Genomic DNA, 12,725 nt, shown 5'->3' on the forward strand with positions numbered 1-12,725 from the left:
AAGTAGGTTCTAAAAGTTTCCTATATAAAATATGAAGAATTTGAAGTTTTAGGTATGTCATTAGACCCAACTTACGCCTTAGTAAACTCTTCCTGTTAGCTGAAAAACTAAGTATTTGTTAAAAATAGCTAGCAAAAATAACGTTTGGTAAAACTAGTTGATAAGTTATAAAATAACATAAAAATGTACTTAGAAGAATATGTTTTTGTAATTAATTAATAGTATCTTCAGAAATTTTTTAAAAAACTAGCTTATAAACTATTTTTTGTTTGTCAAATATACAACTTGAAAAATAAACTAATTATCGCTATAGAAACACAACCTAATATACATTTTAATACGAGCATACCAATAATTACAAAATAAAAGATAATTTTAAATGAATTTCAGAAATAAAACAAATTAAACATACATATAATTTGAATTTATGATTTATGATCATCCATTCATCCGAATACTAAAATATTCTGGAAAATCATTATTCAAATTTATAAGTTTGGATATCCAAATTTCAAGTAATTTTGATTGTTATTTTAAAATTTGAATTTAAATATATTTGTTGATCCATATAAGAAACAACGAAATAGCATAAAATTTGTATTTGAACTGTTGATGATACTCCAAGAAATTATTTAATAATTGATATTTGGAATTAAATTATAGAATTGAAGGACCAACTGTATTGAAACCGAAAGGGACAATATCCACAAGTATTACATTCCTGGTTCGTTGAGAGATGGGATGCATGCATATGAAATATATTTGTTTGAGCAAATTTACATTAGAATTAATTAGGTGGGCCCTTATGATATTAATAATTCTGTAGGGACTATTTTGTAATTTACCGTTTTTGTCCATATTTTTGGTATATTCTGTTATGGACCATCAAAAAACAAAAAAGGAAAAAGATGTGTAAAAAGAGCGGGAAGATTTAAATAAATTCGCTGGTCTCATGAGAATTTAAAGTGAATTACAAGAATGCCCTTTTTCACCATTAATAATAATAATAATAATAATAATAATAATAATAATAATAATAATAATAATCACATCAGCCATAGGGGTGGATATTAATAGGAAGAGGGGGAGGGGGCGGAATACTACCAGCTTAAATTAAATAGGAAGCGAGTTATAAGTCAAAACCTATCCTAATGTCTAGAAAACAATTTATTGTTAACATGTTCTTGAGATTAATAGCATGACATAAACTATAAAGTAAAAATAGAGATCATAAATTAGATAGAGATGATAAACTAGATGATTAAATTTTCATCTATTGTGGTTTATGATTTTTGTCTTATTTGATAACTTTTTTAGTTTTTTATATTGTTTTATATATTGTATTGTTGTTTATAATTTTGTCAATATAAAGTAAAAACATAGATCATAAATTAGACGATTAAATTTTCATCTATTGTGTTTTAGATTTTTGTCATGATTTGATAATTTTTTTAGTTTTTATATTGTATTGTTGTTTATAGTTTGGTCAATTTAATATATGAATAAGATGGGTGCTTAATTTTTAACAATCAATTTGATAAAAAATTATTTGCACATCGATTTATAAATGAGTGTTTAATGTCATATATTGAGAAAGATATGTTAATTGGTATTAACAATGATAAATTTATAGATTGTTTTCTTAATATCAGAAATTGCTCATAAACAAATGTAAAATATTTACCAGTATTTATTGAATTATGTTTGATCTTTGGTATTAAAGTTAATGATATACTTGTATAAATGATATTGGACGTATTAGGCGAAACAAATTGATAGTGTTTTGTTAAATGTTACGTAAGATAATTTTTAGATTTGGAGTATTTTGTTTAAACTAAACACTAGAAACTTGTCACCAAATGAGATTTTTTGTTCACAATAAAACGTTTTGTCAAACGCTAAAAGATAGAAGCTCTTAAAAGATCCATACCAAATACACCTTTATTAACAATTTGACTCAATAACAAAAAAACATAACCCATGTTTTGTCGCATCATTTAAGCTGGACACAAGTTTTGATCATGAATTCCTTGTTATGACCTAGATATCAACAAACCACCATCATTTCATTAGTTTCAACCATTTTATTTTGAAGTAACTTTTAAATTATAATGTATTTGTTTTAAAATAAATATTTTAATCTTGTATTTCAAACAAACATTTTTTTTAAAGTTCTAGAAAACCCATTATCAACCAAACCTATAATCTCCCAAATAAATACTCATAAATATTATTTTGTCTAATAGACATATAAATTAAACATGAGAGGGTATAATAGTCAAAGCAACAAAAGTAGACGAGGGAAAAAGGAAACATTTGAATTACTTTAGAATCCCTATCCCTATATACGATGGGGGGAAAGAAAAATACTCGGGTCAATTGGACGGACAGCTAAGCTCTTACAGTTTCACGGAATCCACGGTGCCCAATTTATCCAATCAAGAAAATCCAGACCCTTCTTTCATCAAATTACATACACACAGTCGATCCGTATTACAAATTCTTTAATATTCATGTCAAAAACCAGAAACCCATTTTCTTCATTTCTTAATTGTTTTGTGTTTTTATGAGCGATTAAGTCGAAGTTAGCATCAAGAGCCTTTTCATCTCAGACAGGTACTACTCGATACTATACCAATGTTGATAATTTTGTGTTCTTGTTATGTGTTTACTCGATTGAATGAAAATCCGAATGTTCTTTCGATTTTTACACCGGCGTGTAAGAGAATTCTTGGGTTTTTGTTTGATTGTAAATTTGTAATTCCAATTTCGTTTACCCACAAAGAGAAATGAACTTCTGGGTCTTCATTGCTATAATTATCTTCTTATTTGCGTTAATTGATACTAGAGTTAATAATTCACTTAATTCGAAGATTGTGTTGTATCTGATTGCATTTTTTTGATGTTGTTGTCTGGTTTTCGTTTACAGTGAACTGAATGGGAAGAAATCTGAGTCCTGTGGTTAAGCGAGAACTTGAAAATCTGGATAAAGACGCCGATAGCAGGAAATCAGCCATGAAAGCATTGAAATCTTACGTCAAAGATTTGGATTCAAAGGCGATTCCAATCTTTCTTGCTCAAGTTTCCGAAACCAATGACACCGGAACAACTTCAGGTGAATACACAATCTCACTTTACGAAGCTCTTGCTCGTGTTCATGGCACAAAGATTGTCCCCCAAATCGACAACATCATGTCCACCATTATCAAGACCTTAAAATCCACTGTAACATCTTTCGCTCTTCACCAAGCTTGCTCAAAGGTAGTCCCCGCCATTGCTAGATACGGAATCGACCCCACCACTCCAGACGACAAAAAAAGACGAATCATTCATTCCCTTTGTAAACCCCTTTCCGATTCCCTTTTAGCTAATCAAGAAAGTTTATCTTCTGGCGCTGCTCTCTGTTTAAAAGCTCTTGTTGACTCTGATAACTGGCGATTTGCTTCAAGTGAAATGGTGAATGAAGTATGTCAAAGAGTTGTTGGGGCTTTGGAAAAACCTATGCAGAGTAATTCACATATGGGGTTAGTTATGTCTCTCGCTAAACATAACAGTTTAGTCGTTGAAGCTTATGCGCGATTGTTGATTTGGTCGGGTGTTACGATATTGAATACGGGCGCTTCAGAGGGGAACTCTCAGAAACGATTGGTTGCAATTCAAATGATTAATTTTCTTATGAAGTGTTTGGATTACAAGTGTATAATGTCTGAACTTAACTTTGTAATTGAAGAAATGGAGAAGTGTGAAGGCGAAGGTGATCAAATGGCGTATGTTAAAGGTGCTGCCTTTGAAGCAATGGAAACAGCAAAGAGAATCTTGATTGAAAAAGGTTCGAAATTTAAGCAAAATGGTAAAAAGGGTGAATCTGATTTCACTTTATCACCCGAATCACAAACCATGGGTTCATTCGGTGGGTATACTTCGATGGTTGACTCACCAGTCTCAGTCGTTGACTCTTCAAAAAGTGTGAGTAGAAAGCTTTGGAGGCATGACAATGGTGTGGTGGATGTTTCTTTGAAAGATGGGTTGTTTTCAAGTAACAGAAGTGTTAATGCAAACGGGTTTTGTGAAGATGAAGGAGATTATGAAGATGGGTTTTCAGGATTCTTTCAGAAAAGTTCAAGAAGTGTTACTCCTAGTCCTCAGGTATTTGATAATTTGAATATTTGATCTTGTTTTCTTTTGAATCTTGATTAATCGGTTTATCTTTATCTTATATGCTTTTTAAAATCTTGTTACAGAGAGCTCGATCTTATATGGATATTGAGAATGTTAAGATGTACACAACTACAAGAAAGCATGTTGATGAAAATGTTGTTGTGAGTGATCTTAGTGATTGTGTCACTCATGAAGATGATGAACATGATAATCTTACTTCAGAATCAATGTGTTCAACTCAAGTCATTACACATGGAGATGAACTAGTTCTTGAAACTAAAGCAACAGTTTGGTTATTTGGTTATAGATTTGTGTTTGGTTTTGTTGCTTTGTTTGCAATGATTGTTTGTTTCTTGTTAGTTGGAGATCTACAGGAGGATTTTAATCTTGTTCCTACATGATTTTGTTAGGTTGTACTTTTGTTGATGTATGTTTGAGAGACTCATGGATTTGAGAATTTGTATTTGGTAGGTTATATGTACTCTCTTTATTAGAATTAGTATGTTTTTTAAAAGAATTATGTAGTTTGACTTTAAGTTTTCTTATGTATGAATAAATGTCTTTTATCACATTGTTAATTATGTTTTCATCAGATTTATGTATTTTTATAAGTCATAATGCTTGTCAAAGATTTTCATAAGAATGATGCCTAAAGAAGTATAAAAAATCTAAGTTGGATGTTTCATAGAAATGATAGGATAACTCGGTTGTTTATAACAATTAGTAATAACTGAAAAAAATGTATACAATTACAATCAAGTTCATTAAGCAGGGGGAAACCAGATAAAGCTCCAATATGCAGTTATATGTAAAGGAAATCCAAAATTTTCATATGGTTAATTACAAGAAACACAATATATTAGTTCTTTTTTTTTTACAAATGAAAGGCCAATTTTTTTTTAAAAGCATTTCATTTTTCCATTTTGTCGATTTGATTATTTTAGCACGTTTTCTGCTTACAAGTAACCTTGCAAAAAAAAAAAAACCAACATTTTATTTTAATTCATTATTCCTTTGGTGTTTATTATATTATTATTATTATTTTAATGTTGCTGCTGGTTACAATGTTCTTGATAGTTTTCACTTTTCACCATTAAAATTTGAAGAAAGCAACTGTTATTTTTTTCAAACCAAAGAAAGGATGTCATGTACAATTCTTATTGACAAAATGTATGATAATTCACATGTCCGGTTTTTGCTTACAAAATGCATATAAAATCTATTTTTATGTAAAAGATTTATAGACGGGGGTTAACCATTTGGATAATATATCAACATCTTGATTGAATGAAATTCCTAAGAATCCATCGAACAAAGTAAATAGAATCAGTATAAGTATTGTGAATAACATAGTATTATCCCTACGAATACGTCTTGGTTTTGTCAAAACATGGAATGGAAAGAAAGGGTTATCATATTTCTTACATTCTCATAAAATTTATATACTTTATTCGAAAAAAAAGATATGGATTCTTCTCCATTTTTAATAAAGTTACAAAACTAAAGTTTTTGTTACTTATTTCGAACATTCTTTACCCCGTAGATATATTGAATAGAAGGAGGTATTTTACTATAATTTTGAAAATAAATGTTTAAATGTCCTTTAAAAGTAAGAAAATAGATGCGACACATATAAAATGAGGTTAATCCCAACATTCTTGTTTGCAAAATGCAAAATAATCCACATCTTGGATTCTTATTGGCAACATACATACATATCAAAATATCTTTTAGAGGATGCTGAGAGATTATAACAAGTGAAAGACCAATAGTATAAGCTGGCTTGCTAAGATGGTCCAAGCTGGCTTGACATCTTAGCTTTAATCTACTATGATAAATGAAAGTTTTTTTTGCCACATGTCCTCTTCTCATTCATTTGGACACATGACATTTTCTAGAATTTTTAAATTTTCTATTTTCCACTTGTCATTTTATTGTATTTTTCATTTTATTAAATTAAAATTCCATATTTAATATGTAAGGTAATGTATATGTAAAATATTTATTAGAAATAGTTTATATATGTAATGTATTCAATATATTAAAGTCTCATTAATTTTAATAATTCAAAATTTTTCCTATTTTTCTTATAAATTCAAACTATTCAAATTATTAAAATTTCATATTTATTTTTTTTAATTAAACTCATGTAATACATGAGTCTCACACCTAGTTTAAGAATCAAACAGAAAAACAACTTTCAAACTCCAAATGGTCTTAGATACCACGTTAACGGTTCTAAGATACCAAGTTAACTTAGACCGTTGTTTTATTCATGTGCTATAATCTCGAATCATTCTATAAATATATTTTGATATGTATTTTGCCAACAAAAGTTATACATAAATCCTTTCTCCTAATTTTGGAAAACATCAAATGTCTCATTCAAAGTTTAATGTTAAAAACGATCAAGAACATCATAATCATCATCAACATGAATAACATATGTGTTACTCGCCAAAAAAAAAAGTTGATCCAAACAAAGTTCACAAAAGATTTTTGTTTTCAAAACATAATATAAATTATTTGTACTCATAAAACTCTTCCAATTCCATATGCATAAAACATTCTTGGAAGTTCCAAATATAAACATAGTTTCACAAGTTGCTACTTCCACATAAACTTCCCAAAAACCATTACAAAATGAGCAAACATAGAAACAAAACAAAGTTTAATTTAAAAAAAAAAAGACTACCGGACTCAAGGCCCATGTGAAATCATCATAAAACAAGTTAAATCAACCTTCCACATTCGTTTTATTAAAGTGGAGCTTCATATTTATTTTGATTGGTTGGAATTCTTAGGCTTCCCAACCTCTTAGAACAGTAGCTCTTGCAACACGATTGACTCCCAATGTAAAAGCTCCCATACGTAAATCACAATTGTGTGTTTTACACATCTCCTTCACATCTTTAAAACCTTGCACAATATATTTCTTTAACTCTGTGTTCACTTTAGCTTCATCCCACATAAACCCTTGAATATTCTGTATCATAAAACCAATCATTTTTCACCGTTTTATTATATTATTATTCTTGTGAATTCAATTTTTTTTAGTATGTTACATTTTTCGTCCCCAAAAGTTTTCTCTCACAAGTTTGATCCTTATTTGTAAAGTTTCAAGTAAAACTGACTATACTTTTGCGACTGAAATTGCAAAAATATTAACTATACTCGAGGACCAAAAACGTTACAAGAAGCTTGTATACGGACCAAAACTCTAAGAAAATATACTTTCTGGGACCACGAGTGACAAAATCAGCCATACCCAGGGACCAAAAATGTAATTTACACTATGTTTTTCGTCGATGAGTTGAGATTTTTTCGGTTTTTGTTTTATGGAAATCTGTTACATATTGTGATCCATGAACGTTAAATTTCACCACTCAGATGTTACTTTTCAAAATGACCATTTTGCCCTTGGACCGAGAAAACAACGAATTTGGTCTTGTTTTTTTTTTTTTTTTTTTTTTTTTTTTTTTTTAAGGTTTTGTCAGTTGATCCTATGACAAAAAATGGTAATTTTAAAAAATTACCAGCTGGTTTGTTAGATTTATATATAAATAAGCAAACAAAAATATTTGTTCTCAGAATGTTTTCGGAAGAAATGGAGTTTTGGGGATTCGTTTTCTCAAAGGGCAAAATGGTCATTTAAAAAAGGTTACAGCTGATAGTTAGATACCTAGATATCAAAATTTTTAGGTAACATGAAAATAACGACCAAAATTGCAAAGCACATCTTTTAAGGACCAAAATCGGAAAATCAGCTAAAACCAGGGACCAAAAATGTAAAAATTAGTTTAAAGATTTACCTGAACCCATTCGAAATAACTAACAGTTACACCTCCTGAATTTGCAAATATATCAGGGAGGATAACAACGCCTTTCTTTGATAAAATCTCATCGGCTTCAGGATCAGTGGGATGATTAGCTGCTTCAATTATGAATTTCGCCTTAATCTCATTCGCATTTTCCCTTTATTATAAAATATTAAAATCAAATTAATTCATTGATCAACATTTAAATATATGTTATAAATTTGGGGACAAAAAAAACAACCTGTTGATTACACCACCAAGGGCAGCTGGAATGAGAATGTCACAATCTTCAACAAGAATGGAATTGGAATCAATTGCATTTGCACCACCAAAGCCTTTTACTCCTTTGTGTTCCTTGACATGTTTCATTAGGGTTGGAATGTCGATTCCATTCTTGTTATGTATTGCTCCACTTATATCACTCACGGCTACGACTTTTCCACCCGCTTCGTGAATCAGTTGAGCAGCCCAGGAACCAACGTTTCCGAATCCCTGAAACACCGGAATGGAATCAGAATATATGTAAGCTTCCAGTTCTATGTTCTATGTATGTATATATGACATATACCTGTATGACAAACCGTTGACCGGAAACACTCATTCCGTGGTCATTAAGAAGGGCTTCTGTTGCAAAAAGTACTCCTCTTCCAGTTGCAGCATCTCTACCCAATGATCCACCAAGATCCTGTAATGATTTTGGAAGGAATGGAATCATTAGAGAGCATTTGGTTCGTGTAATGATTTTGGAAGGAATGGAATCTATCTAAGGAATTGGAATATGAGGAAAATGGAATATAATTCAAACTTATTTAAATGTATATATATGTTGAGGGTATTTTGGACTTTTAGGAAGAATGGAACTAAATTATGTCCACTTGGCCACCATGGAATGAGATCTCATATTCCGATTCCGTCGGAATTGCCAAAACCGACGAACAAAACATGTGTTTCCAAATAGAAAGTTTCACACAGAATGATTCAATCAATTTAAAATGGAAAGTAAAATGTAAAATGTATGTAACTCAGATTCCTGATAAAAAGGGTAGTTTTGGAATTCAAGGAAAAAAGGAAACAGGGCTTACAATAGGTTTTCCAGTAACAACAGCAGGGGAGTATCCATGGAATTTGGAGTATTCATCTAAAATCCAAGCCATTGTCTGTTCAAATTTCAAATTTCAAAGTTCAAAATACAATAAATCATAAACCATTTTTGTAAGGTATAATTTATAAAATTTTAAACTTCAATGAATAAAAAAAACAAACCTGGGGATTAGTTCCCATATCAGGAGCAGGAACATCGGTGTGGATTCCAATCAAATCATGAATCTTTTGAGTAAAAACTCTAGTTAATCTTTCCAACTCCGAAATACTCAATTCCGCCGGATTACATCCGATTCCACCTTTCGCACCACCATACGGAATATTCGCCACCGCCGTCTTCCACGTCATCAGTTGCGCTAAAGCGTTAACCTCATCTGGATCAACCTTTTTAACAAATTCACAAAATTAATCCATATCTATAAACATAAATTACAAATTCGATTACTAAATCGTTAAAAAAAAACGCACCTCTGGGTGGTATCTGATTCCCCCTTTCATGGGCCCACGAGCATTGTCATGTTGAACCCTGAATCCGACGTAAGACACCAAACTACCATCGTCTTTTGGTATTGTACACTCGACCTATAAAGATTCTTGATTCCGTAAGTAAAAAATCAAGAATCGAAATTAAAAAATTAAAAATAAAAAAATTGAACCTTGATTTCTCTGAATGGAATGAGGAGACTCTTTTCGAGTTTGGAGTCTAAACCTAACAGACGAGCTGCGAGCTTGAAGTTACGATTTGTTGCTGCTAAAGCGTTCATTTTTGTTTGTCTAATGAAAGAAGAATGTTAGAGAAAATAAGTTGAATTATGTTTGAGAAAACAATGGGGATTAATTCGAATAATTGAAAGGTAGCACTAACGGATTTGTATATATACTATAAATATCGGGACTTTTTTTATAATGGGAACAAAAAGATATATAAATTTATATTGTCATGCATGAGTTAATTGGGCGTTTAAAGAAGAAGAGTCTATTTCGAGGAAGGATACTCGAAGAAAAAAAGTGTTTCTTTCAAGATCTGCAATAGCCAGCTTTATTTTATCATATGTACACGTGGACAAAATTTTCTTTTTTTCTTCTGAAATAAAATTGGAAAAATATATTTGTGTATCTCTATAATAAATTGGACCTTTATAAAGAAAAGGTTTGATTTTGATCTTGATTGTATGTATTTAAGCTTCATTATTTTTGTATTGAGATTGTGATTTGGGGTTTATGTTAATTGTTACCAAATTAAAAACGATTATTGTTTGGTGCAATGTATGTAGTTAAATTTATGCATTTGTTTAAGCAAAAGAGAAAAAATGATTATCGATATTAAATAAAAATTAGTGTATTAAACACTCGAAAAAATAAATGCGAAAATGATGTGGCGTTTAAAATTAATTAATATTTGAAATAGTGCAATGTATAGTTGTCCGGACAGGTCATGACTAGGGTGGGGAAGTCAACATCTATCCATAAAATCCTCTTCAAATTAAATTTTTTGTTTTAATAACATTTATTTTTATTAAAGGCAGCTTAAATTATATAAATACTTATAAATAAATAAATTTTTCTGACGAATGATCATCGGATCCTAAAGTATCCTTTTAATAAAAGTAAAATTAACTGACACATGATAGTTAATGTCATTAATATCTTCAACCAAATATTAAAAAAAATGTATTTTCCATTTTTCCTGACAATGTAAAATACAAAATGTTGAAAACATGTTAAACTGGAAGAAGTAAGATCCACGTTTCCACAATACATTCAAAATTGCACATCTTTGTCGACCCATGTGTTTTTCTTAATAAATATTTTTAAAAATATAAATTATTTATAATTTATAACAACACATAATAATTTAAAACACTAATTTGATTAGGATGGAAATGTGAGAAGCATTGTCAACATGCCGCGTATGGATCCAGTCAAACCAGCTAACTCACACAACTACAAAAGCCATCGCTATCCTCTTCGCTCTCAACGACTGATATTAGCCACCGTGGGCAAAATGGTCATTTTACATTCGGATAAACATGTGACATGGTGAGTGGTGACGATGTTAAAAACCCAATTAGTCAACATTGAGGTACATGCTTCATTAAACGTATTAAAATTTGTACTCTATGCATTAGAAGTTGTATTGTACACGTCATGTGAGGGTAAGATCAAGTACATAAAATGGAAGATTTAAAAAATAGTTTACTTCATTTGGAGAAGTGAAAATGAAATTACAAAATTGAGTGTAAATTGTAAATTGACATGCAATTAAATAAATATATGACTACTATTTGAATCTCTAATGACTAACACCTTTATAGATATTAAGAAGATTTTTCGGATCAGAACACATGGTTAGATCTAAGATTATCACTCCTTAAATTGGACAAAAAAAATAGAGATAATTTTATTTAAGAGATACAACACATAAATTAAAGAAATGTAATATAATTATAAAAAAATTTGCAACTTTTTTTTTTCCCAATTCTGACTTAAAAATAAATAAATAATAATAATAACACAGAAGTTATTATGAATTTTATCTGATTTAAGACGTAGAATTGTAGATGCATGAAAAGGTGAACACTAATTGGTCAAAAATGCTCCAATTAAGAAAAAGAAATCCAAGCCCACTTGGCCCAATTATATTTTATTTAAGCCCAAATATTGAACCCACAATCCGACCCGAACGTTCACAGGAACATTCATGGTGTCAAAACCCCCAATTTACTACTGCAAACGAGGAGAAACGAAAACGGGAAAACCCTACCGGAACAGACTAACGCTACCTCTATCGTAGCAATCAAGTTTCTAAAGTTAAATTAAGCTACAGATTCAACAAAATCAATTCACATGCAGATGATCGATCAACAAATTCAATGTAACAACGGAAAAATAAAAAGCAAAACAAGGAATTGAAATTTGAATGTCGATCATATTAATCTGATAATTGAAGTAAAGTTTACCGGATCGTCGACTGAAGAAATGCCGGAGATCAGAGGATAGTGTCGGAGCGACAGTAGAAAGAAAACCTGTTCTTCACTCCGATAACTCCGCAACTCACTTCGCTGGTATATATAGCAGTGAAATGACATTTAAAAGTAATCAAAATGGAAATGGAAATCGAAATAAATAAAGCAACTAGAATCAAGTTCGTCATGAGCAATTACCTCTCAAAATTGAAAACAATGATGTCAGATAATTAGAATATGTGCTTATCAAATTGATGATGGCAACATGAGTGCCCCAACTATGACGACAGGAATAAGCTACTCATCATCCACCACTGATTCAACAGTACGTCAAGGACGAGTCGCAATAAATCGATTAAATTAAATTAGTTGAAGATTGAAAACATAAATAGGGATACTCAAAGCAGTTACGAAATTGATACAATCAAGGTGAATTTGACACCAAATCGATCTTTCACGTGAATATGTTCTCTTTCATCAGTTCATGGACCATCCTAAAGTCTAAAGTCTAAACTACTCTTCGTTTCAACTTGAAGGTTGGACAACAGAATTTATAGAACATTTTTTCTTTGAATAATGTATTTAAAGAAAATATTAATTTGAGTTATTTTTATTTAAAAAAAAAATTACTTGTTGAGGTTATTAAGTATAATCTCTGCTTAATGATAAACAATATACAAAT

General features: G+C 30.4%; 2 protein-coding genes across 2 annotated transcripts; one reads left to right on the top strand and one right to left on the bottom strand.

Annotated features, from left to right (window-relative positions):
- The first annotated feature begins 2,346 nt into the window (after positions 1-2,346).
- Positions 2,347-4,694, top strand: LOC145086860 (protein SINE1-like). The gene is made up of 3 exons (XM_079024700.1): positions 2,347-2,616; positions 2,930-4,146; positions 4,242-4,694. Exons 2-3 carry the CDS (start codon positions 2,938-2,940, stop codon positions 4,557-4,559), a joined length of 1,527 nt encoding a protein of 508 aa, XP_078880826.1. The 5' UTR covers positions 2,347-2,616; positions 2,930-2,937; the 3' UTR covers positions 4,560-4,694.
- Positions 4,695-6,643: 1,949 nt separating this feature from the next.
- Positions 6,644-12,489, bottom strand: LOC145086862 (glutamate dehydrogenase B). Its single transcript, XM_079024701.1, has 10 exons — positions 12,242-12,489; positions 12,038-12,139; positions 9,734-9,851; positions 9,546-9,659; positions 9,240-9,461; positions 9,059-9,133; positions 8,545-8,661; positions 8,218-8,468; positions 7,971-8,133; positions 6,644-7,144 (listed from the first exon to the last, which is right to left on the bottom strand). Exons 3-10 carry the CDS (start codon positions 9,839-9,841, stop codon positions 6,959-6,961), a joined length of 1,236 nt encoding a protein of 411 aa, XP_078880827.1. The 5' UTR covers positions 9,842-9,851; positions 12,038-12,139; positions 12,242-12,489; the 3' UTR covers positions 6,644-6,958.
- Positions 12,490-12,725: the final 236 nt, after the last annotated feature.

The sequence above is a fragment of the Lactuca serriola genome, chromosome 2 (genome assembly GCF_051521515.1).
Source record: "Lactuca serriola cultivar US96UC23 chromosome 2, Lser_US96UC23_V15, whole genome shotgun sequence".
Lineage (NCBI taxonomy): Eukaryota > Viridiplantae > Streptophyta > Magnoliopsida > Asterales > Asteraceae > Lactuca > Lactuca serriola.